This window comes from Marmota flaviventris, chromosome 5 (assembly GCF_047511675.1).
Source record: "Marmota flaviventris isolate mMarFla1 chromosome 5, mMarFla1.hap1, whole genome shotgun sequence".
Taxonomy (NCBI): domain Eukaryota; kingdom Metazoa; phylum Chordata; class Mammalia; order Rodentia; family Sciuridae; genus Marmota; species Marmota flaviventris.
Genome location: NC_092502.1, coordinates 105,192,934 through 105,217,233, shown reverse-complemented (window position 1 = coordinate 105,217,233; position 24,300 = coordinate 105,192,934). Strand labels below are relative to the sequence as shown.

The 24,300-nt window shown below is 37.6% G+C and overlaps 1 protein-coding gene and 1 non-coding gene across 2 annotated transcripts in view; one reads left to right on the top strand and one right to left on the bottom strand.

Annotated features, from left to right (window-relative positions):
* Window positions 1–24,300, bottom strand: part of Mccc2 (methylcrotonyl-CoA carboxylase subunit 2) — a 75,696-nt gene that overhangs the window by 11,847 nt on the left and 39,549 nt on the right. Inside the window, exons 7-13 of the mRNA XM_027927915.3 lie at window positions 18,907–19,020; window positions 12,250–12,314; window positions 8,987–9,086; window positions 8,796–8,891; window positions 5,436–5,508; window positions 2,446–2,522; window positions 340–406 (exon numbers count right to left, since the gene is read on the bottom strand). Coding sequence (XP_027783716.1) covers window positions 340–406; window positions 2,446–2,522; window positions 5,436–5,508; window positions 8,796–8,891; window positions 8,987–9,086; window positions 12,250–12,314; window positions 18,907–19,020 — 592 coding nt within the window. The remainder of the gene's footprint in view (window positions 1–339; window positions 407–2,445; window positions 2,523–5,435; window positions 5,509–8,795; window positions 8,892–8,986; window positions 9,087–12,249; window positions 12,315–18,906; window positions 19,021–24,300) is intronic.
* On the top strand, window positions 870–942 carry Trnaa-agc (transfer RNA alanine (anticodon AGC)). The gene has a single exon. It is a non-coding gene; the product is annotated as a tRNA-Ala (tRNA).

Sequence of the window (24,300 nt, the reverse complement as noted above, 5' to 3'; positions counted from 1 at the left end):
ACAACCACAGCATGTACTTAAAATCCTTTAGCAGAAACAAGGTACTGGGAAGGAGACAGTGGGTCAGACAATGCTCTCTGACTCTGGGCAGGTGGGTAGGGCGCATGTGTAGAAGTAAAGGGAGGCCATTGAACATTTGTGATGCACCAAATTCAGAAACTGCTTCCCTTAGAAAATATGGGTAATCTCCTCAAAGTATTTAACGTTCATAAAGGAAAATGTTAATCCTTAAAGAAATTCCAGGAAAAGCAAGTCCAACAGAACTTTCTGCACTGAGCCACAATGGATGGTTTGCAGCTCTAGAATAAATGAACCAAATAAACTGAGCTATTTTCTCACCAGTGATATTCTGGAGGAACAGCAGAGGAATATTTCTTTGGCAGCATAACTGGACGAAGTGAGCGCCCTATAAGCAAATAACATAAAAATTCTTTTTTTAAAAAAATACAATTAACTCCATAACTATCTGCATCCCACAAAAATCACAATTTGGGTCAAAGAGAAGAAAGAATACCCTTTTTTGGATAGTCTGACCTTCTATTAACCATGACAGTAAAGGAACAGTGCTGCCTCACTGTTTATACCAAGCTGACTCTGCACACTCGCCTGTGTGATCACTGGCACGTTGCTGTAAGGCAACTGCTGTGTCGCAGATGAAGTTAATCACTAACATTCCAAGCAGCAAGTAAAACTTCAGTAACAGAAACGAAAGAACTACGGTCAGTGAGAATGGCTGAGCTTTGCTATAAAATAATTCTCTAATTTTCCATTTTAGAAAAAGAAAGAATGCAAAGATTTGGGGATATCCAGGATACCACTGACATCTTGGTGACCATTTGCTTCATGCATCAAGATGATTAAATATGGGCTGGGGTTGTGGCTCAGTGGTAGAGCACTTGCCTAGCATGCATGAGGCACTGGGTTCGATCCCCAGCACCACATAAAAATAAACAAATAAATAAAGGTATTATGTCCATCTACAACTAAAAAATTTTAAAATATATTATAAAATATATCTTTCTTACTCACATGCCCCAACAAAGAAATGGGATTTTAGATTAGGCTGAGTGCTAGAGATCTTCTAGCCTTCAGGTTAGGAAATTATTTACTGATCTAAAAATGTGACTATTCTATCCCTATCTTCGAAAGATTGTGTGAGCAAGAAACTTGTATAAACCATATCCTTTATGTTTTACTGTCTGCACATCTTTTATCTCCATGGGAAATGCCTTGGCTGGTACAAAATTGCAAAGTAATTGCTCAACCTCAATATGACTATGTTTACAAGAATGAGGAAATCACACAGACCTTTGGGGCTTATTTCAACAAATGAAATGTCAGACTGGAGCCAAACATAACTCCTCCTGGGTTTATCTGTGCCAAGCTGACAGATAAACCAAGTGGTTCGTCTGGCCTCAGTCTGACATTTCCTCTACTGAGATAAGTTATAAGTCATTATTTCAGTAGCATTTAATATTTTTTAAAACATCTATACTATTTAATGAAAATAAGCAATTCTTCCATCTATATATGGGACTATCAATTTTAGGTTCTTTTTTAAAAGAAAAAACTATAGAACCATAATAAATTTTATTAAAAGTTCTTTATAATGGGATTGTGGATGATTTATATTTGCTTTATTGTTACTTTGTTTTGGTTTTTTTTAAATAATTGAGCTGAGGGAATAATAATGGAAAGCAGAATATAGAAACTGGTTTTATTGATGAAACATTTCACCAAAGACAAATGCTTCCTCATTTAGGGTGTGAAAAAGTTTAACTGGCTGTTTCCTATAATAATAAGGAATACTTTACTAAAACTAAACTTTTTTCCTAAGACAACACTTTATCAAAGAAGTACATGAATTACATTTACTTAAGGTGAGGTAATCTGAGACAATGATGCATGGAATCACCCAGTAAGCCAAAAGATATTCAAGAGCTCACTCTTTAAAGCCAGAACACCAGTAACAAAAACCTACTATTTCCCATTTCCACAAAGTAAAAGCAGATGACAGGATAGAAAGGAATAAATAAATAGCTCACAGCTCAGAAGCACACGCATAGGGTAGCCGAATCCCTCCCACACATCAGCCCCAGAGAAGGAGCCCCTTTCAGAACAAGTCTCCCCAACCTTCTCTGAACACATACTTGTGATAGCAATTGTAATTGAAGTATCTCCTAAGAATTTTCCTAAAACAGCATATTTGACATTTTGATAGAGCTGCAGTTTTTCCATCACATCATGTTAATTTAACCAACATAACTTTCAAACACAAACATACATGCACAGGTATAAACATGTACACAGCATTTTGTCTGCTAAGATGTCTGGTTAAACATTATAAAGCTTTTATGCACTAAATTTTCATTCATTATTTGACCTTCAAAATTAATTGTGCTAGATTAAAACAGAAACTCTTGAAGTCTTTTTAGCAGTACTTGCCTTTTTTGCAGATTCAGAAAACAGAACTCCATTGTTTCCAATGATGCCTATGGGGTATCCAAATATTCGAGCAAATCCTCAAAAGAAAATTAAGAAAGAATTTACATTTTTCAGAAGGCTTTTAATTCTCACCAGAAGCACACTTACACATTCTTTAATTTCAGATCAAAGTTTAAAATGTAAAGGGATTTTTATCTATGGCATAAAATAGCTCATGTCACAATATTTTATTCTTATGGTACCAGAGGCTGGTTTTGTTCTTTGCTTCTGAAAAGGGTCATGTTACATGTAAAGTTGTCTATTTGTACTGGGTTACTTGGATTAAATGATTGGTTCAGTGTGTCATCCACTCATTCATTTAACACATACCTGAGTTCCTGGTGTGTACCAGACACTATGGATATTCCGAAATACAACAAGCCAAAGGCACAGAGATATTTAAAGGTTATTGTTCAGACCTATTTCCCAGCTTGACCAAAAATGCCTGTGGTAACAACAGACCCTTAAAATAAAAAGGATAAACTCAGGGAAACAACTTAGAATTAAATAAATAAACAAATAAATAAAACAAGAACAGTTAAGTCTGGAAGTGATCAAGGATAAAGCAAGAAAGCCAGTTAGGCTTCAAAGAATGAATCACTTCACTTTCGTTTTCAGTTTGCATCTTTTTTCTTCTTTTCACAAGTGCCATCTCTCTATCACCACTTCCACTACCACTTCAAACACCCACCCTATACAAACACACACACAAGAAACAAGGGGAGGGGAAGCGGGGGCAGGGAGAGGGAGGGAGAGAGGGAAGGAGGAAAGGAGAGAGACGGCAATTGTTATTTTGTTAGGCAGGTGTTTAAGGTTATTTAAGAGGAGGCTAATTATTTGCAAACCAGAAGAACTTGACTAGAGAGACCTTCTCCAGAGAGATTTCCAACAAGCCAAGGATGGGCTAAATGTGTTAAGTATTTAACAGGGTAGAACACCTGTAGGTATGTACCTGTAGGAAGAGCATCTTACAAGTGAGTCATGTGCTATATTCCCACGAGGTGAATCCACCCATGTGAATGGGTGTCAAATACTTGGAACCCAAGAATCCACACTCTGTGGACCAAAGTGGGTCAAAGAAAGCTTACTACAAAAGCCTACACACCTGGACTCTACCTCTTCAACCTCTAGCTGCACAGGCTGTGGAGCCTGATACAAAGCAGGTGCTCAAAACATCAGAGAAGAAAAATTAACAGATAAGAGCACATTGACATATTGATAAACCAAAATGCTGAACTTTTAGAGACAGATTTTTGTTCTTAACTTTTCCTTATATTGATTTATTACCTTTCTAAATGATTATGTTTATTTAATGTGATAAAGTGGAATACTGATTTGATGGCCATAGATTTCTTTTTGTCTTACAGTCCTAAAATCCCAGCCAAAAGCCTAAGCTGCATATCCTAAATGGCCCTGCCACTTATAGAAGCTATTCAGGGAGAGCTAAGCTAGCCACTCCTAAGAGTGTCCACTCACAAAGAGATGAGACTCTAACATGATCCACTTGCAAGATGCCACTCTGCACATTAACTACCCTGTTGACTACATAGGCATTCAATCCACCGTTGGCCCTGCCTAGGGATCTCCAGACATAATCAGACTTGTTGAATGGGGCCCATGGCCCCACTATCCTAGGGACGTCATGGAAGGAAGGTCTTCACTAACTGCCTGATCCAAAATGGAATTCTGAAGAGAAAAGCAAAATGTCCAAGAAATCTCCTGGGGCCTAAGGATGAGTGCTGAAGCAGGAGGAAACCCTGAAGAACTCCCAGACACACTTGAGCCTCTGGAGAATTCTGGTCTCCCCTCTCACCCTCTATACCTCCCACCCTCTTCCTCTGGTCTTCCCTCTCCCCTTCTCTTCCCCCAGCCTTACTTACAGCCCAGTGTAGTCAAGAAAATATGGAGGAAACTGGATGTAGCCCTGGTTTCCTAGGGGACAAGGGCACCACAAGTACTGGGCAAATATATAAAAGTAGATGACAGGGACAGCCCATCCATCTTTAGAGAAAGCAGACAAGCTTTGACTTGTTTGAAACCACAATACAATGAGGGTTACATCCTGCACTATTTGGTGACAAATCCTGCCTATATATCAAACAAAAAGCTCTTAATCACTTAAACACCTAAATACAAAAACATAAATTCCACTCCCATTGTGAATCCTCCTTCTGCTCACAAATCAAGCTAGGAGAAAGTGCTGAAATTTCTCCTTAAGCTTCAATGTACATTTGCAATTTGGACTTTTGCAGCTAGTTTTTATGTCCCCCTCCTCTGATATGTTATTGTCAGGATAACTACTATATTTTCAAGCTTTTTAACACCAAGTAAAATTCATAAAATGTGTTCTGCCATTTGGCCAAGATATATTGAGTCTAGCAGCTGTTTGAAATATTTTTTTCTTCAAAGGCCTATAAACTTAATACCTTAGACAAAAGAATTAACATGTATAATAATCTTATTTGTTTTTCTAGATGTAGCATACTGTCCTGCATGCATCAGCTTAAGACCCCACAGAGGCTGTGAGAAGACTTAACTCACTCTACATTCTTCTGGAAAGCTAAAACATCACATAAAACTTCCCAGTTGAATTGGAGACTAAAGAACAAAAGAGACAATGCTGAAATTTTCAAAATAACTAGTCATCCAGAGAAACAAAAATCATTACAAATATTTTCTGCTGACTTTAAGAATATTGTTATATAATGCCACAAAGTCACAAATAAGGACTCATATCACAGCATCCAGCCATCATTTTAAACTCTCAGGAATCATGAAACCATTTAACTACAAATCACCTTTATAAAATAGCTCCTTTTGAAAACTGACTCATACATGTGTAGTGCTCTAAATAACAAAGCTCTTGCCAAGTGTATCAAAGCCTTGAGAAAGGAATCACTCATTTCAAACCAGTAGAAAATGTTCACATTTTCATTCCTTCACTTGCATACCTGTAACTAATGTGTCTCCATAGAAGGCTTTGAACTCATTGAATCTGCTTCCATCCACGATCCTAGCAATGACCTAAGAGGGAAAATGACAGTGTTCCTCAGAAATTATAACACAAAATAATGTTTGCATTAAAGTAATTTATAAGGAAAACAATTCAGTGACATTGCCACTTTCACAAAATTTCACTAGAATTTCACTTAACGTGCACAGTGAATACTCTAAAATCACTCTGGGCTCTAATTTTACATCTCACTATAAAAAGGCACCATGTTGTGCACAAGAAAAGCTGCAAAGATTCTGGGGACTGGGGACTGGGGGCTGGGCTTAGAGAGGCTGTCAAATGCCTCCTCGAGTTCTGGGAACTGACCAGAGAGCAGGGCATGGACAGAGCCTGCAGTCAGAAGACGTTGGCTCAGATTGTATCACCTGACTTAGGTGTTCCAGAGTGAGTCACTTAACCCATCAGAGCCTCAGTTTTCACTTCTGGAGAAGATGGAACAAAACCAGAATGAACTAGTAGTAAAGAACCTAAGAAAATAATATTAAAATGAAGAACCAGTCTGACTTCCAGCTCTACCACTGAGCAACAAATCTTAAAATACTCTAAGCCTGCTTCCTCATCTGTTAAAAAAAATCATAATAACACTGGAAAAAGTACTAACTGAAGCATACTAACCGGCTTTCATTGAAAGATAGGTATTAGGGGGCTGGGGTTGTGGTTCAGTGGTAGAATGCTCCTGGGTTCAATTTTTAGTACTCCCCCCAACAAAAAAGAACTATTATTAATTATTAGTAGTATTCTCTCAATAATTGCTCATTAATTCTGACACACTTGAAAGAGATTCACATATATTGTCAATCTAAATCTAAAGGGAGCAGAAATTACTGAGGAGTTGATCCTTTAAGCTCATCAGGACTATTTCAGTAGAGCACATGCTTAGCACTTGTGAGGTCCCAAATTCAAACCCCAGCAGCAAACACACACACACACACACACACACACACACACGAGTCCTAAACATGAAGCATACCCAAACTTCTTCAGAAACTGTTTTAGATGATACATATTATTTTCTATATAGTTCATACTTCCCTTTTCTGGCTTACCACATCAATCAAAGCTTTTTCTAATTAGATGCAAGGGTTGAAAAATGAGGGAATGCTTCCTAACATCTTTTTCTGCATAAGGTAAGAGCTTACTTTGAACTGTTTTTTAGTTCTTTTCCTAAATATGGGAATATAACAGTTATCTGTTTTAGGTTCTATGACCTCCAAAACTGAAACTTTTAACAAGCCATCAACACATAACTACCGCCCACACGAAGATGAAGCTGCTCAAAGGGCACAGCAATTTAGGGTCACTTAGTATAACACTACCTCATATTTACTTTACAATTAACAATATCCTCTCATACAAAATATATTATCTTCATAAGAATTGAAACTTTAGGAATAGACAACGTGGTACTATCACATTTCTAGAAGCAGAAACTGATACTCAGGTTAAATCCCACTACTTCTAACTAGGGGAACATGAGCTAGAAGTCAGGTTTTTAGACTTAGATTCCAGTGCCATCCATGGCTCCATACACTGCCAAAACCTCTGAACAAGGCTTGTTAATATAGAAAAATGTGATAAATTATGACGAGCATGTAGCAGCAAAATCTAGAAACCCAGGTCATTTAAGAAGGCAAGAGTTTATCTTTTTTATAAGATTTCCATTAAAATGAAGTCTCACAAAAGCATGACTCTTCTTTTGTTCACTTCTGAATCCTGGTGTCTGAAACAACATGTGCACAGAACACATACTGAATAAAGGAAGAAAAGGTTGTGCTAAAAAAGGATAACTTCTCAGTCATCTAGAAACTTGGTTGTCTGGAACAACTGGGTTCTCAAGCACATTAGATTCCAAGTACCATGTTCTCTGTGCCTAGGCATAATTAAAAGTCAAACTAAAGACCTAATTCTAAAACTTACAGTTAACAAAGCTACCTTGCTAAAGAGAAGTGCCAGTTGAAGCTCTATAAAATTCCAAAATGTAAGACCCTTTAGTAATAGTAAGGCTTTGCTCAAATAAAATAGTCGCACGTGTCTATACAATGGAATATTACACTCATCAACTCATTCAAAAAACATTGGCTGAGTGCCTACCATGTTGCCAAGTACTATTATAGGGATTAGGACCTAACCACAGAAAATGCTTGATGAAGAACTTTTAAGGTCAAGAGGAAGTGCTTACAATCTAAACTGGAAAAGCAGAATTTAAAAAATTAAACATATACACAAATAAATTTCAACCATATTAAAATGTATACAGCCATCCCTCGTAATCCATGAGGGGCTAGTTCTAGGCCCTCTTACCAAAATCCACAGATGCTCAAGTTCCTATGTAAAATGTCACAGTATTTGCATATAACCTACACATACCCTCCCATATACTTTAAATCATCTCTAGATTACTTATAAAACTTAATACAATGCAAATGCTATGTAAATAGTTATTATGCTAAGAAATCTGTACGTGTACAAAACAGATGTTATTTTTTAAAATATTTTCAGTCTGAAGTTGGTTGAATCCAAGGATACAGAACCCATGGATATAGGGAGCCAACTGTATACACACATGAAGTCAAAACATCAAAATATTGGCTGTTTTCTCTGGATGGTGGAATTATAAGCAAATTTATTTTCTTCTTTTCTACATTTTTTATAGCTAGTACATGACTGTTGTTTTATAGTCAAGGGGAAAAAGTAACTTAAAATACTAAATTTCCTAGCATAGAATATGATAGTAAGATAATTTCCTAGCTTAAAAATGATTTTGCTAGCTACAGATATTGAACAACATAAAAGCTTATGTGCTCATGCAAACACTAAAATTGTCAATCTAGATTACAGAACACTATGCTGGCAATCTGCAACCATAGCAACATCTTCCACTGTAATCAAGTTTACTACTCACTAATGTCATACTGCTCTAAAAGGGTACCTTTTCCTTCCAACAACTTAGTGACATTTTGTCCATATCCTAAAATAAGAACACCAAAAAGAAACAGTTGGAAATTGTGACACTGTCCCAACCTAGTTCCTAATGTCCACATGAATACGGAGTTCTATGAACAAACCAAGCCTTGTTTTCCTGCAAGGAAAACTTCCCAATCATTAAGAGACTTTCCCCCTCTCTCTTTGAGTATGTACCAGTGAAACCTACCACATGGAAAGACATCTTTCCTGTATACTACTCCTCATTAAGAGCCACATCAGTCCTGGTGCATGAATACCCTGTAACAAAACTTCAGCTCTGAAGACACAGAGACTGCCAGCATGGCTTACAGCTTACAGTTCCACTTTCTCATACCTCTCGGATATCAAAATTCCGCTTGAGGTTAGCACCAACTATTCCATACATCTCATCAGCAGGAAATAAAGGCTCTTCAGAAGGTTCAATGGTAACCTATAGAAATCGAGAAAAATTGTGAAAACATGATTCAGGTGGCATAAGCCAAAATTTTTTTTCAGGAAAATGAAAGAAAAACACATCCTACTCACATCTAATTTCTTCTGATAATTCAGACTCCTCACAACCTTTCTAGTCAAGTGAAGGGCATGATGATCATTCAAAGCATAGTGGTCAGTGACTCCAGATTTTCTATAGAGTAAAGCACATGAAAATAACCAGAATGCAAAGTAACAGAATTAAATATCTTCCACCCCAAATGCCTTCTGTTATCTAAGAATAATCGCACTTTTACTTCCAAAACACTTTAATAAATGTAATCTTGTTCTATTCTTATAATGTCCCTGGAAAAAGAGCATTATCTTGTTTTACAAAAATAAAAAAATCTGAGATATACCTTGCCTGAGGACAGGGGAAACTGTGTCAGAAACCCAGGCCTCCCATTTCCCAATCTTGACTTTTTGCAAGACCCTGGGGCCTTGCTTGCTGGCCAGGGCCTCTGTTAAGTGTTCATTCCGTGTACCTCAAACCAACTGTATGGGATGTACACACTTTCACATGCAGGTCGTGACAGCATCAAATGTTTGTAACTAGCTCAGCTTCTAATGAGGACACCAACTATTGTCTTTCATTTCTGGGAGACTTCTGAGCCCCTTCTTACCAAGCGACCCCTGAGAGTAAGCTGTCACAGGTAACAAAAAGGTTTGAATACACCATCCCTCAGAAGATGGATAAAATGAAAATTGATGGAATAGCTCTGTGATAAGAGCCATGGAAGTTTCTGCTCAATTTCAAGTGCAGTGAATGACGTCTGGGCTTGCTCTGGTAGTTAGTCCTGTCCCAACTAGATGCCTTGCTTTTTCAGATGCAGATGTACAATGACTTTCTAATAAAGTATTTTTAAAATTCTGTAAATTCAGACAAAATAATATATCCCTGAAAATAGAATTTAGGTTCACTTTATGATTAAGGACTATGCTGCTGCACTGTTTTAACATCCTGCCTAAGGACACCGCCCAACCTTTGGGAGACCTTCTCAGAGCTGGGCTCTCATGATGGGTTACATTACTCTACTCCTGGATTGGATACTCCTAAACAAGAGTAGAGACCAAATTTACTCTCTTTATAGCCTTCCAATGCTTGTCAAGTGGCAGACCCTTCAGTTTCTTTAATATACAGTTTACAGGTGACCTTTTATTTATTTATTTAATTTTGATGCTAAGTATCAACCTCAGGACCTCATGTATGCTAGGCAAGTGCTCCACTGATGAGCAAGCCCTTAACCCTATCATTTTAAATGCTTCATGCATAATACCAGCTATAACTGCTGACTGCTAACTGCTGTAATTCAGTAAGAAACAGAAACAGAAGAAACCACTTACTCAAAATACAATGATTTCTAATAAAAACTGCTTAATATTTACCAAAACAGCAGGAAAAGAAAATCTTTGATGAGTTACTTATATAAGTCCCTTTTTTTTAAATCAAATTAGCTCTTATGGATAAGTAATCAGAATGGTATAAATATGTATTTATGGGCTGGGGTTGTGGCTCAGCAGTAGAGTGGTCGCTTCGCACGTACAAGACCCTGGGTTCGATCCTCAGCACTACATAAAAATAAATAAGTGAAATAAAGGTATTGTGTCCAACTACAACTAAAAAAAAATGTATTTACAATGACAAAGAGACAAGGCAATTTGTGACTATTAATTTTATGTGTTTTTTTTTAAATGTGATCAGCATCTATTCATTTCCAAATATTTTAAATGAATTATTATGAACAACAATAATTATAGTAATAGAGTGCTTGGTGTATACTAGAAACTGCTATAAGGTAGGTACCGTTCAAATCTTTGTCTTACACATAAGTAAATGAGGCTCAAGGAGACTAGGTAGTTTGTCTAAGTCACAAGGGTAACAGATGAATACAAGACAAAGGCAGAATCTACATCCCTAATTTGATACACTGCCTAGAGCTTTGCTTTTTAAAATTTATAAAAACGAATGGTCCTCAAATACCATCTCCCGCTCCTTCCTTTCATTAAGTTCCTACAAACATTAGTCCATTCTGTACTATGCTTCTAACTCGCCCTTTTCTACCTGCATCCCGGTCTCTCGGATTGGCACAGGCACCACTGCCAGGGAAATCGCGTGCTGATCTCCTTGCAAGGGTGGGTAAATGGAAAGAGGCACAGTCACACTGCACCTATGCTTACACAGCCACTTACCTAATAAACAAGGGTTCTGTTCCCATTTGACAACACTCACCTCACCTGCCAAGCTTTTCTCAAAGACTGTCAACTCCACCCTAGTCATTCCTTTAATCATTCTTCCTAAAACTGCAAGCATGTTAGTATATTTGTAATTTTTTAATTCACTCATTCATTTCTCTTATGTACCTAATTAAATTATAAATCATGAAGGGTAGGGACTAGAGCTGGAATTTTTTTATTACTCATAACAATACAATCAATCTATCCACAATAAATGCTCCATGTGAAAGGAATGAATAAAAAACTAAAACAAAGGTCCTTTAACCAGCTATTCAAAGGCACAGCAGGTTTCTGGAAGGAAAGTGGAATCTTACCACCCATTGCCCTCTTCTCACCTGGCCTCTTCCCACAGCATCCTGGGTCTATGATATGGCAGAGCAAAGGGAAGCTTACTACACCTGCCAGGCCAGTCAACTTCGTGATCAGATCTGCTTGCCATTGAGGACATGGTGCTGGGCCTTCTTCTCTATTTGCATTCATGATGAGGTGAGCTCGCCTAATCCAAAGGTTTTAAATTCCACCTCTGTGCAGATGATCCCCAAATAAAAATCTCCAGTCCTGATCTCGCCTCCAGACTCTTACAGCCAACTGCCTGCCCAGCAATCTCTATGTGGATGTCTCCAAGTATCTCTAATTTCTCAGATCCTAAAGGAGTACTTGATCCTGCTGTCCTAGCCCCTGATATGGTCCTCTTACACTTATCTTTATCACCCCACATTCCTGTCCTGTATCACCAAGCCCCTCAATCCCACCTGTAAAATAAGGGCACTCTAAGGGTGTTTGTTAAAATACACAAGAAACCTGTCTCTACAACCCTTCTCAGCTATAATGAAAAAGCTGATGCTCAACTTGCATCCAATGCAATGCATGTAGAATTGCATTCCAAAATGCAACTGTAATCCAAAGAATTGATCCCAGAACAGTTGACTGGGAACAATTAAATTAGTTTGGCCTGGCAAGCTTAATACTTATAAATAATAATAATAATAAATTAATTAATAATAACAATAATAATGTAAAACCTCTGTTAAATAAACAAAATGACAATCAATCCTAAAAAGAAACAACCATTCCTGTTTCACCTGCAATGAAGATCAGCACCTCCAAGATCCTCAGCAGACACCTCTTCACCAGTAGCCGCTTTAACCTACAAGGATAAAAATCAACAGTGACTGATCCCCTGGAGATACAAAATGCTTTCCTAATGAGTTCATCTCCTAACCTGACCACATTTACACTCTTCCACAGAGATGAAGAACTAAGTGTTCTCATTTCATTTACTAGCAAACCAAGAGGTTATCTCTAGTTTCCAAATGAAAACTCTGAACCCAACCTCATCAAGAACATTCCCACAGCCCCTGTGAAAGCAATGGAGTCTGACTTGGGCCCAGGGGATTCTGATGGAAGGCTCATACCTTCCCCTCCATGATGCTCGCTGCCTCAACACACTGGAAAGCCTTTGAGTCTGTGCACGCTCCTCCCACTGCCTGGGATCCCTTCTCCTCTCACCTACTGCGTTAATTCCCTTAGCCTGTGAGACCCATCTCCAGTTGCTTGCTCCATACCTCTTCCCTGACCCACGCAGGCCTCCACAAGGTGAATGACACCCATGGTCTTAACAGAGTAATGCCTGTCTCTCTGTGGCCACAGAATTAAACCTCAGATTCTTGCCAGACTGGGTTTCAGAAATTTGCACAAATCTGTCATCATTGAGTGTTCCCTGGGGGCAGGACCATGATTTTTCTGTCTTCAAATACTTGAATTCTAGGCTGTAAAATTCCAGTTATTATCACCAATTCTGTATTCTACATTTAAGGCAAGGAGAAAAAGTCTCCAAAAGTACTGAAATCTAAGCTCTAGTAGATGTGACCAAAAAGAAAGAAACCTTAAGTAATAAATCAAGAATGACTCAATTAAGCCTGAGAAATTGCAACAGGAAAAAGAGAGAAAAATCGTTTAATGCTAAATGCCAAGCTGATTCCTCAGGAATTATATATTGATTCCTATGTCTTTGGGTTGATTAATTTGTTTCTTCTTTTTCACACAGGAAAGGTTTTTATTAGAATAATGAACGTTAATCTAAAATACAGCATAGAAATGACTTATCTATCATTCACCACATCAAAAGTTCTGTCTTAAATATCTTTCCACAGGGAGAAATAATTAAAATTTCCAACTCCAATTATTCCGCCCCCAGGAACCAATTATTGGTTCTCTTCTTTCCAAAAATTTCAGTGTACAATAGCATTCAGTCCAGACAATAACTAATTATAAGAGGTGTCTGGATATTTAAAGTTGTAAAAAGGAATAAACAACAGATATACTATATTTATTTTTAAATATCTGACTAATATCAACTGAAAAAAAAAACAAGGATTTGTCATCAGTTAATATTCATTGAACACCCACAACATGTTTGATACTGTGGTAAGTGCAAAAATGATAAAAGTTGGAGAAAATTAAAACAGCTTGTTCTACTAAATAACAAGTTCAGAAAAGAAACAAGACAGGAGAACAAAAAGCTCCTTCTAAAGCTGATTACTATCCCCTTGTTCCAATCACTCTCAGCTACTCAAAGTAACAGCACCTGAATGTCACACCGTGAAACTGCAGAGCCTTTTTTCCACAGTCTGCAGGGGTCAGAATTGAGTGGATGGGGTGCCTGCTTTTTTTTTTTTTTTTCCTCCCCTAACCATGGGCTTCCAAAGGCAGTCAGACCACCGAGGAAGGTTCAGTTTTAGAGGACTTGAGGCTTCTCTGGCTGTTTGAGCTGCTTCTTTCTGACACAAAAATCTGAATCCAAAGAACAGACACTTTACTCCAGTTATTAAGATGCTGCCTATATTTCCAGTAGACGTTTTCAAATTTCTTTACTCATTTTCTAATGAAAAGTAAGAACTACTAATAGAAAGTAAACGATACAGAACAACTCCACAGATATAAACTTTGCATTTTCTTCTTCTGTTAATCCATGACAGCTATTACATTCAGCATGAGAGTGTTAAGGAATAATAATTGCCAGCATTTTGAATAAAACCTTGAGACTTTAATTACTTTTAAATGGCAACCATTCAGCTTACCTTATCTTCCATAAGAGTTATAAAAAATTAACACTATCACTTGGGAAATACACTACATCAAAGCATGAACTTTTTTTAAAAAACTTTTTTCTAGTTGTAGATGGACAGCATGCCTTTTTTTTTTTTTTTTTTGAGAGAGAGAGAGAATGAATGAATATCTTTTTTGTAGATGGACACAACACAACGCCTTTATTTTTTATGTGGTGCTGAGAATCAAACCCGGGTCCTGCCCGTGCTAGGCGAGCGCTCTAACGCTGAGCCACATTCCCAGCTCTGCATGCCTTTATTTTATTTGCTTATTTTTGTATGTGATGCCTCACACATGCTAGGGAAGCACTCTACCACTGAGTTAAAACCCCAGCCCCCAAAAGCATAAACTTTTTTTGTGTGTGTGTGCCAGGAATTGAACTCAGGGACACTCAACCACTGAGCCACATCCCCAGCCTTATTCTGTATTTTATTTAGAGACAGGGTCTCACTGAGTTGCTTAGTGCCTTGCTTTCGCTGAGGCTGGCTTTGAACTCATAATCCTCCTGCCTCAGCCTCCCAAGCCAATGGGATTACAGGCATGTGCCACCATGCCCAGCAAGCATGAACTCCTTAACATACTCTTTTTAATAAATTTGTATTCGTATTCCAAAACCAAAGATGATTCTTTGACTTTTTGAAGTGATAAATTTACTTTTTAAAATATAATTCACATATCATAAGATTCAGCATTTTGCACAAAAGCATTCAATTCAGTAGCTTTGCACATATTCCCAAGATTCTGCAACTGTCCCCAATATCTAGTTCCAGATCATTTCATCAATCCATCCACATCAGTAGTCTCTCCCCCTCCCACCCAGCTCCCAGTCCTTGGCAACACTGATCCTTCTTGTGTCTATGAATTTACCTATTCTAAATATTTCACACAAGTAGCATCATTTAATGTGTGCCCTTTTTTGTCTGGCATGATGTTTACAAGGACCAGCTATGTTGTCATATGTCAAAACTTCACTTTATGTATGCCTGAATAATATTCCACTGTGTGTATAATATAGTTTTATAACTTGCTTGACAACATTCCTCTTTTTACCTATTGCATAGCACTGGATTTTTCTTATATTGTGGGGTATTTTGTTAGAAGGTGTACTAATCATTCAAGTCTAGGATCACTATGTGACTGAAACACAACAAAGCAAAGAATGCACCACCAAGTCACTGATGTGCAGTCAGCCCAAGCAGAGGTGAGGAAAAGCATCAGAGACAAAATCCAGTCATCCTGGGTGGATGGCCAGTAAGGCTGAATAGTGCTTCACTCTCAGCAGAGTCCCGTGATTGGGGTTTAATGCTCTGTGGTCACCCTCTTGAAATTCTTAATCTCTGCATTCTTAATCTTGGAAATTCTTGTTCTGATTTGTTTTGAAACAGAATCTTGCTAACTTGCTCAGGCTGGTCTAGAATTTTGGGCTCAAGAGAGCCTCCTGCTTCAGCCTCCCAAGTGCTGAGACAATAGGTACATGCCACCACCCAGCAATCGTTAAAATTCTTGATCTTTGAATATGTATTTTGTAAGTGACATCTGAGAGGACAATGGGGCACATATGTTGGGGCTTGGAGTCGCAGTTCTTTCCTGATCTGCCTTTGCCACCTTCCAGGGATGAGTTTAGCTCTGTGCTTCCTCCTGACCTGTACCTGGGCCTACCTCCTCTTCCCCATGCCCACCTAACAATTGTTGCGGCATGTGCCTCGAGTGCGTGCAGAGAAGGTGCAGGGAGAATCTGTGTCTCAAGATGAAGCACCAAAAGACAGTCATTGTCCTGAGCTGCATTATGGAGGTGTGGTCTACAGCAGGGAACAGGGTGGGAGGTGGAAGCTAACCTCCTATCCTCTCTTGATCTAGGCAACAAGCACATCCTGGGCATGGAGGCTGCACATCTGTTGAGAATAGTGTCTTCTGTGGGATGGGATGGCCCACTGGAAGCAGAGATTCCTGGGAAGGGGAGTTCTTATGCCAGAGGGAGCATAACATTAGAAAGTAAATTGAGGCTGGGCACAGTGGTGCATGCCTGTAAACCCAGCAGCTCAGGAGGCTGAGACAGGAGGATTGCTAGTTCAAAGCCAGCCTCAGCAACTTAGCAAGGCCCTGAGCAATTTAGCAAGACCCTGTCTCAAAATAAAAAATAAAAAGGGGATGTGACCCAATGATTGAGAGCCCATGGGTTTAATCCCTGGTACTAAGAAGAAAAAAAAAAGTAAATTTAAAGAAAAAAACACGACTATAATTTAGGACCACAGAAGAAAGGGAACATAGAAGAAAAGGAAATGGTTTATACTTTAGTACCCTTAATGATATTTTTTCCTACTTTTGAAAAAGCAGTCCCATATTTTTCATTTTGTACCAGGGTCTACAAATTATATAGCTGGCTCCACCAGTAGTTCATAAAGGTTGTTAGCATTAAAAATTAAGACCTCTCACGGGTATTCTAACTTGCTCTTATTTTTTTTAATCTTTGAAAAACCTTTTTAATAGGTCATAAATTCAAAAGTCAAAGGCCATTCTCCCATCCTGTTTCCTCTACTCTATACTTATTGTATCTTTTACAGAATTTTAATGCTTGTATAAGAATATAATGTATATTTCCCCTATTTTATACAAAAGTTAATATACTGTATGTGAGCACCTTGCTTAACTTAACAATTCTCAATTTGTTACTGAATTGAAAAATAGTAAAGATGAGCTAGAAAAAGAATCAGTTCATTTCTTCAGCCATGATCACTCAATGCAGAGAAGAGGACAGTCCTATCTACAAATGATGCTGGGACAACTGTATATCCACTTGTAAAGCACTGCTGGACCCCTTCCTTAAGCCTTACCTCACACTATCCCTAAAGGGATCAGGACCTAAATGTACAAACTAAAATTATAAAACTCTCAAAAGAAAACAAAAGAATAAATCTTCATGACCTTGGGTTAGGCAAAGCTTTTTTGGATATGAAACCAAAAATATAAGTGACAAAAGGAAAAAAAACATAAGTTGAACTTCATCAAAATTCAAAAATTTTGTGTTTCGAAGGATATCATCAAGACAGCAAAAGGCCCACAGAATGAGAAAAACTATTTGCAAATCATATATCTGATAAGGGAATTGTATCAAGAGAATGTAAGAATTTTTACAGCCCAATAAAGACAAATAGCCCAATTATAAAATGAGCAAAAGATCTGAATAGACATGTCTCCAAATATATACAAATGGACAATACGTACATGAAAAGATGCTCAATATCATGAGCCATTAGGCAAACACTAATCAAAACCAAAATGAGGTACTACTTTACTCCCTCCAGGATGGCTATAATCAGACCGACACACAAATACAAATGTTGTTGAGGATGTGGAGAAATCAGAACCCTCATGCACTGCTGGTGGGAAGGTAAAACATGTTTTGGATAGGTTGGCAGTTCCTCAAAATGTCAAACATGATTATCAAATGACCCAGCAATTCTGCTACGTATATGCCAAGAAAATGAAAACATGTCCAATAAAAAATGTGTACATGAATGTTCCCAGCACCCTTATTCATAATGTCCAAAAAAAAAGAGACAACCTAAATGTCCATCAACTGATAAATGAATAAATAAAGTGCAGCATAACCATACACTGGAATGTCATTCAGTCAAAAAAAAAAAGAAGTGGGGCGAGATTGTGGTTCAGTGGTAGAGCACTTGCCTAGCACCTGTGAGGCACTGGGTTCAATCCTCACCACCATATAAATAAATGAATAAAATAAAGTTACAAAAAAAAAAAAAAAAAAGAATGAAGTGATTCTTAAAAAGGTGAATACAGAATACCATACAACCCAGCAATCCACTTCCAGTTATATATACACAAAAGAAATGAAGGCAAAAACTCAGATATGTGTACACCCATATTCATAGTAGTATTAGTCATAATAGTCCAAAATTGTATCCCAAATGTCAACAGGAGATGGATAAACAAAATATGGTATACACATACAATGAAATGTTTTTCAGCTTTTAAAAGAAATGTAATACTGACATTTGCTACAACAGAGATATTATGCAAAGTGAACTATTCATAAAAGGACATTATGCAAAGTGAACCTTTCATAAAAGGACAAATACTATATGATTCTACTTACATGTAAGGTACCTAGAGTAGCTACATCCAGAGACAGATAGGAAAGTGGTTGTTGCCAAGGAGGTAGAGCTGAGAAGAATAGGAGTTAGTGTCTGATGGCTTTCAGTGGGGAAGACAAAAAAGTTCTAGAGATGGGTAGGCTGATGGCTGCACAATAATATGAATATACTTAATGCCACAGAATTGTACACTTAAGATGATAAATTTTATGAAATATATATATTACCATAATATTTTTTAAACCATCAAAATATATTTAAGTCAGATGCAGTGACACATGCCTATAATCCCAGCAACTCAGGAGGCTGAAGCAGAAGGATCACAAGTTCAAAGTTGTGCTCAGTAACTTAATGGGACCCTGTCTCAATAATTAAACATTTAAAAAAGGGCCAGGGATGTGGCTCAATGGTAAAGATCCTTTGGGTTCAGTTTCCAGTACCAAAAAACAAACCAAAAAACACAGTTAAGTGGTATATTTTATGTCATATATACTTCAGTCGAGTTCATATTCTTACCAAAGGGGGTCCTGCCAAGAAAATTGTACCCTGCTTGCGTACAATGATGTTTTCATCCGCCATTGCAGGCACATAAGCACCTCCTGCTGTACAGGAACCCATGACCACTGCTATCTGGAATGGAAGCATAAAACCACCGTGAGATGCAGCGCAAGCACTGAATTATGTGGTGTTTGACCTACAGTCTCACAAACCAGGGGATATTACTAGCTGATCCCTGAACTTTGTTTGAAAAATTGAATCCTCTCAATGTTTGGAATAGTATCCAGACTTTTTATCAAAACATCTTGAAGGTCAGGCTAGCCTGAGCAACTTAACAAGACCCTATCTCAAAATAAAAAATAAGAAGGGATAGAGATATAGCTCAGTGGTAAAGAGCCCTTGGTTCAATCCCTAGTATCACCTATCAATCAATAAAACATTTTAAAGGGCTTATATCATACTTCTCAAAATATATGGACAATCTCCTGGTCAGAGAGAAGAATGGACTAAACAATTAATAAAAAGAAGAAACCCATGTGACACCCAGTTTAAATAAATCCTCTATATAACCATCACTTATTTCACAGGAATACTGAAATAATTCTTCAAATGAGTGTTATTAATATATTGTGTTACCCCAAAAATGATATTTTCTAAATATAAAACTGATGTTACCATTGTTTTCAAAATCTTGCTTAAAAGCCAAATATGGTGATGCACACCTGTATTCCCAGCCACTTAGGAAGCTAAGGTAAGAGGATCACTGATCCCAGAAGTCCAGGGCCCGCACCTGGGAATCATGGCTGGACCTTGCACGTCCTAGGCAAGTGCCCTACTGCTGAGCCACAACTCCAGGCCCTCTTATATGTTTTTTTCATTGGAAAATTTTAAAAGGGATGTAAAAAATTCTTGCTTGAATTTTAGTATGGCACAAATAATAATAAGTACTGGTTTGGCATTATCCCTGCACAGAAAAAGAAATATCACCAAAGAAAAGAGCTCTTTGCGGCTGGGGTTGTAGCTTAGTGGCAGAGTGCTTGCCTCACACACGTGAGACACTGGGTTCAATTCTCAGCACCACATAAAAATAAACAAAGATATTGTGTCCATTTATAACTAAGAAATATTTTAAAAAATGATGTCTATAACAGATTGTTTTAAAATTATAGTATAAAAACAATATTTGCTACTAATTCCAGTATTCCATTAGTTCGCCTTATAGTCATGCAAGTATCTGTTTTGAAAAACAGTATGCCATATTATTACTAAACCAAAAATGAAAGTAAGACAATTTAACATTTTTCCACCTAAATGGCCATCACAAAAATAAAGCATTTTTCCTTAACTAAAGCTTTTCCTGTATGTTATTAAAAGAGGCTGTAAGACTCACTTCTCAACATGTTATAGAGGAGTTTATCACTTATTGTTTTGCTTGTCCACTGCCCAGAAGTTTGTTTTAAAGTCTACCTCTGTTACATTCCAAGCACACAAGAAAACATTCATTTTACCCATGTTTATAAATAGCAAATAGATACAAATAATCAACATGCCCATCAGTACAACATTTTGAGTAGTAAGTGAATTATGGATAAATACATTTTTAAAATACATTTTAAAAATATATTTGCTAAATACTTGTTAAAATCTGAGGCAAAAATAACAAAATGAAATGTCAACACAATAAATTGGGGTGGTACACACGTGAGTGTTCTGTTTTATTATTTTTTGTACTTTCTTTTTTTAAATTTTTTTTGTAGTTGTAGATGGACAGAATACCTTTATTTTATTTGTTTATTTTTATGTGGTGCTGAGGATCGAAACAGTGCCTCATGCATGCTAGGCAAACACTCTACCACTGAGCTATAGCCCCAGCCCTCTGTGCACTTTCTGAATGTTTGAAATGTTATGGGCTTTTTCATTTTTAAGGTTCTGCAGAAAGTAAAGGACACAATTTCACCTTATCATGTTGTTCTTTGTACTAAAACACCAGGTTGAGTTCAAACTACTTTAGCATGCAAAAGAAAAAAATCCAGGAACTTAGAGAAGAGTCATAATGATGTAAGGATCTAAAAGGGAACAGTTTTCAAAAATAAGACCTAAAGAACTAAACAGGCGTAGCAGATTCCATGAAAACAACTAGAGAGCAAAGGAGAGGAAAGAATAGCAACTGTCAGCAAGTATTCAAAGACAAGGACGGGGGTGGAGGAGAAAAGGAGGGATTCCTTTGTCAAAATGCCACCACACCATCTGCTACGGAATGGATATTTGTGCCCCCCAAATTCATAAGCTGAAGTTTCATCCATGGTTCAGAAAAACCAAAAGCAAGACATGGATAAATCTTAAGTGAAAAAAACAGTCACACCACTTTATTCTATGATATCATTTACATGAAATGTTCAGATAGTCAAATTCACAAAGCAAAGTAGATTAGAGGCTGCCGAGGGCTGGGGGACTCTGCAGAAGTGGGCAGTAACTGCTAATAAGGAGATAAAAATATTCTAAACTTAATTCAATTCCATGATATCCTAAAAATGACTGAATTTTAACATGCTAAATGGATGAATTATATGGTATCTTAAGAGAGCTGCTATAAAATATTTAAAAATAAGAGCTAGAGTTACTAAGTACACAGGAATCAAAATTATCAAATGTTTTCATCAATAAGAGAGGCCATTCTAGTTACAAGTATTTAACAGGCAAAATTTTAATATTGTTTGGGCAAATGCTGATAAAAGAAATAAAACTTAAATAAGAGAACACAGATAAAAAGAAGTCACCAGCCAATGACTAGTCACTGTTACACAATCTTTTCTTATCATTTAATTTTAATTCACTCACCACAAAAGAGGACAGAATGGATGTGCACAAGAAGAATTCCAGCTTATCCAGCTCACAGAGCATAGGGGTCCTAGGCCTAGACAATACTGACAACTTCTCATGGCCCAAATTCACTTGTGGTCCAACAACGAGCTTCCATGAGGCCACAATGGACAAAGCTCTCTGGATAAAGGATCTGGAACCCCAGAAAGAAAATGCTGCTGAACTCTCCACTAAGAAGAATTAAAAGGATGTAACACGAATGACCATAAACTTCTCTGACCACACTCAGAGGTAAATATTTGGCTATACTGGAGGTACAACCCAGGCATTGTGTCAATGTGTATCAGGACAAAGGCAAACTCCAAAGAATCCAACTGAGAGGATATAGTCTTTCCAGTCACCAGAGAAGGAGGCCTGCTCTGCCACAGGAATAAACCAAGAGATCCTAAGATCTCTTGGGCAAAAAGACCCAAGGTGATTCCAAGATCTGAATCATAAGCAAGAAAGCAGAAGGAGGCTGAGAAAATTGATAAGAACAAACCCTGTGATCACTTCCACAAGCAAAATTTCTGAGTAGAAGGAAATGAGATGCTACAAAACAGAGGCAATCATCTGGGAAAACTTCAAATAAAATTTTGTTACCCTTCCAGGTCTTGCCTCAACAAATAGACACTGGTTCTCATTGCACCAAATGAATTAAATACTGCACATCAGCAGGATGCCCTGTGGCAAGGGTCTTGACAGGAGTCAAGAGGTTTTATACCTGATTCTGAAAAGCTGTGTGAACTCTGGACCTCTATTCTCCCACAGCAAAATTGTAGATGACTCTCTAGTTCAAGAAATACTGTCATAAATGTAATATAACTTGGCAGGGGGGAGAGGGTTCCAACTGCTTTACAGAAAAGCTATTAAAAATGTAACAATGTTGTTTTCCTATCTCTTATCTGCGATGTGTAGAAAGGAAAAAAGAATAAAAGCAATGATATATTTTCTTTTAAATCTCTTGTCTTAACTTCGTTTTCAATTAAAAGTAATTGTGGAAAGCAAATACTACCTGAATCACATTTTCCCCTGCCTCTACCTAAAGAAAGACCATGAAAAATAAAAGCCACAAAATGCATATCTCAATGCAACAGTTGTCCAGAATAAAGACATTAACAACTATCCTAACCCAACACTGCCAGTTCTGCAGGACTCAAGCTTATCTGTTCCAAATGGATAGGTTTGAAATGTAGACAGAATGCAAAAAGTCCATCCGACCCAGAACATTCTGTTTTTCCCTCAGTCTTTTTATTACAGAGCCTCAATGTAATCAGACTGATTTCCTCTCTCTCAAACTCTACCCATCTTTAAAATAGGTTAAAATGCTATTTTTTTCTCTTGTTTTTGGTAGTCCCAGGGATGGAACCGAGGGCCTCAGACATTGTAGGCAGGCACTTTATCACTAAGCCACATCCCCAGCCACCCTTCTCCCCTTTTTTTTTGAGACAGAGTTTAAGTTCCCCATTATAGCCTCCAACTTGCAATCCTCCTGCCTGGGATTACCGGCATGTGCCACTATACCTGGTTGGAAAATAATGAGATCATATTAAGTCCCTCAAAACGATTACTAAGGTCTAAAACAAAATAAAAAAAAAAAGAAGATATGGCAAATGCCTGTAATCCCAGCAGCTTGGGAGACTGAGGTAGGAGGATCATGAATTCAAACCCAGCCTCAACAATTCTGTGAGGCCCTAAGCAACTTAGCAAGAGCCTATCTCAAAATAAAAATTATAAAGGGCTGGGGATATAGCTTAAAGGTTAAGTACTCCTGAGTTCCATCCCTGGTACAAAATGATAATAGACAAATAGATACATACATACATACATACTAAAAGGGGATATAGCTCAGTGGTAAAGTGTCTCTGGGTTAAATTTTATCCAATCCAAAAAAAAAAAAAAAAAGAAATCTGAACTTCAAAACTAATGAGCTAAGCCAAGAGGAAAGGAAGAAGGAAGAGAGGGAAGTAAGATAACAGGGAAAGAGGAGCCCATAAGAATAATTTTAAGTATATCTCCAAGAAGAGAAAATACACAGAAACACAAAGAAAACAAAAAAATGAAAGGCCCGAGAAACTGCAAATGTGGCTAAACAAAGAAGGCCTATTTCAGAAGAAACGATTTGTTAGCAAAAGCAAAAATACCTGCTGCTGATGTAATGTAGTAAGGCTTACAGTAAAACAAGGATCAGAATAGCTATGCCATAGCCAAGATCAATCTACAGCAAACTGGACTATCAGTAAGTTATAAAGATTCATTATAACATGAGGTCTCAAGAAAGCAAATATGAAGATCCCACTCCTGAAGGAGATTATAAATTTTCTGCTTCAGAAGCCAGTAACATGGAAACCACATTGGAAAAACAAAAGCAGCACATTCAGAAAACCACTAGGGCACTGGGTCATGATGTGGAGAAGGCCCCCCAAAGGAGCCTCAGGAAGATGTGAGACTCCATGAGAGACCAACACAAGCATCCCAGGACTTTAAATCCCAAGAGCAGACAGGGTCTGAAGACTCACCCTGCAAGAAGAAAACATGAAAGGAGAGGGAGTA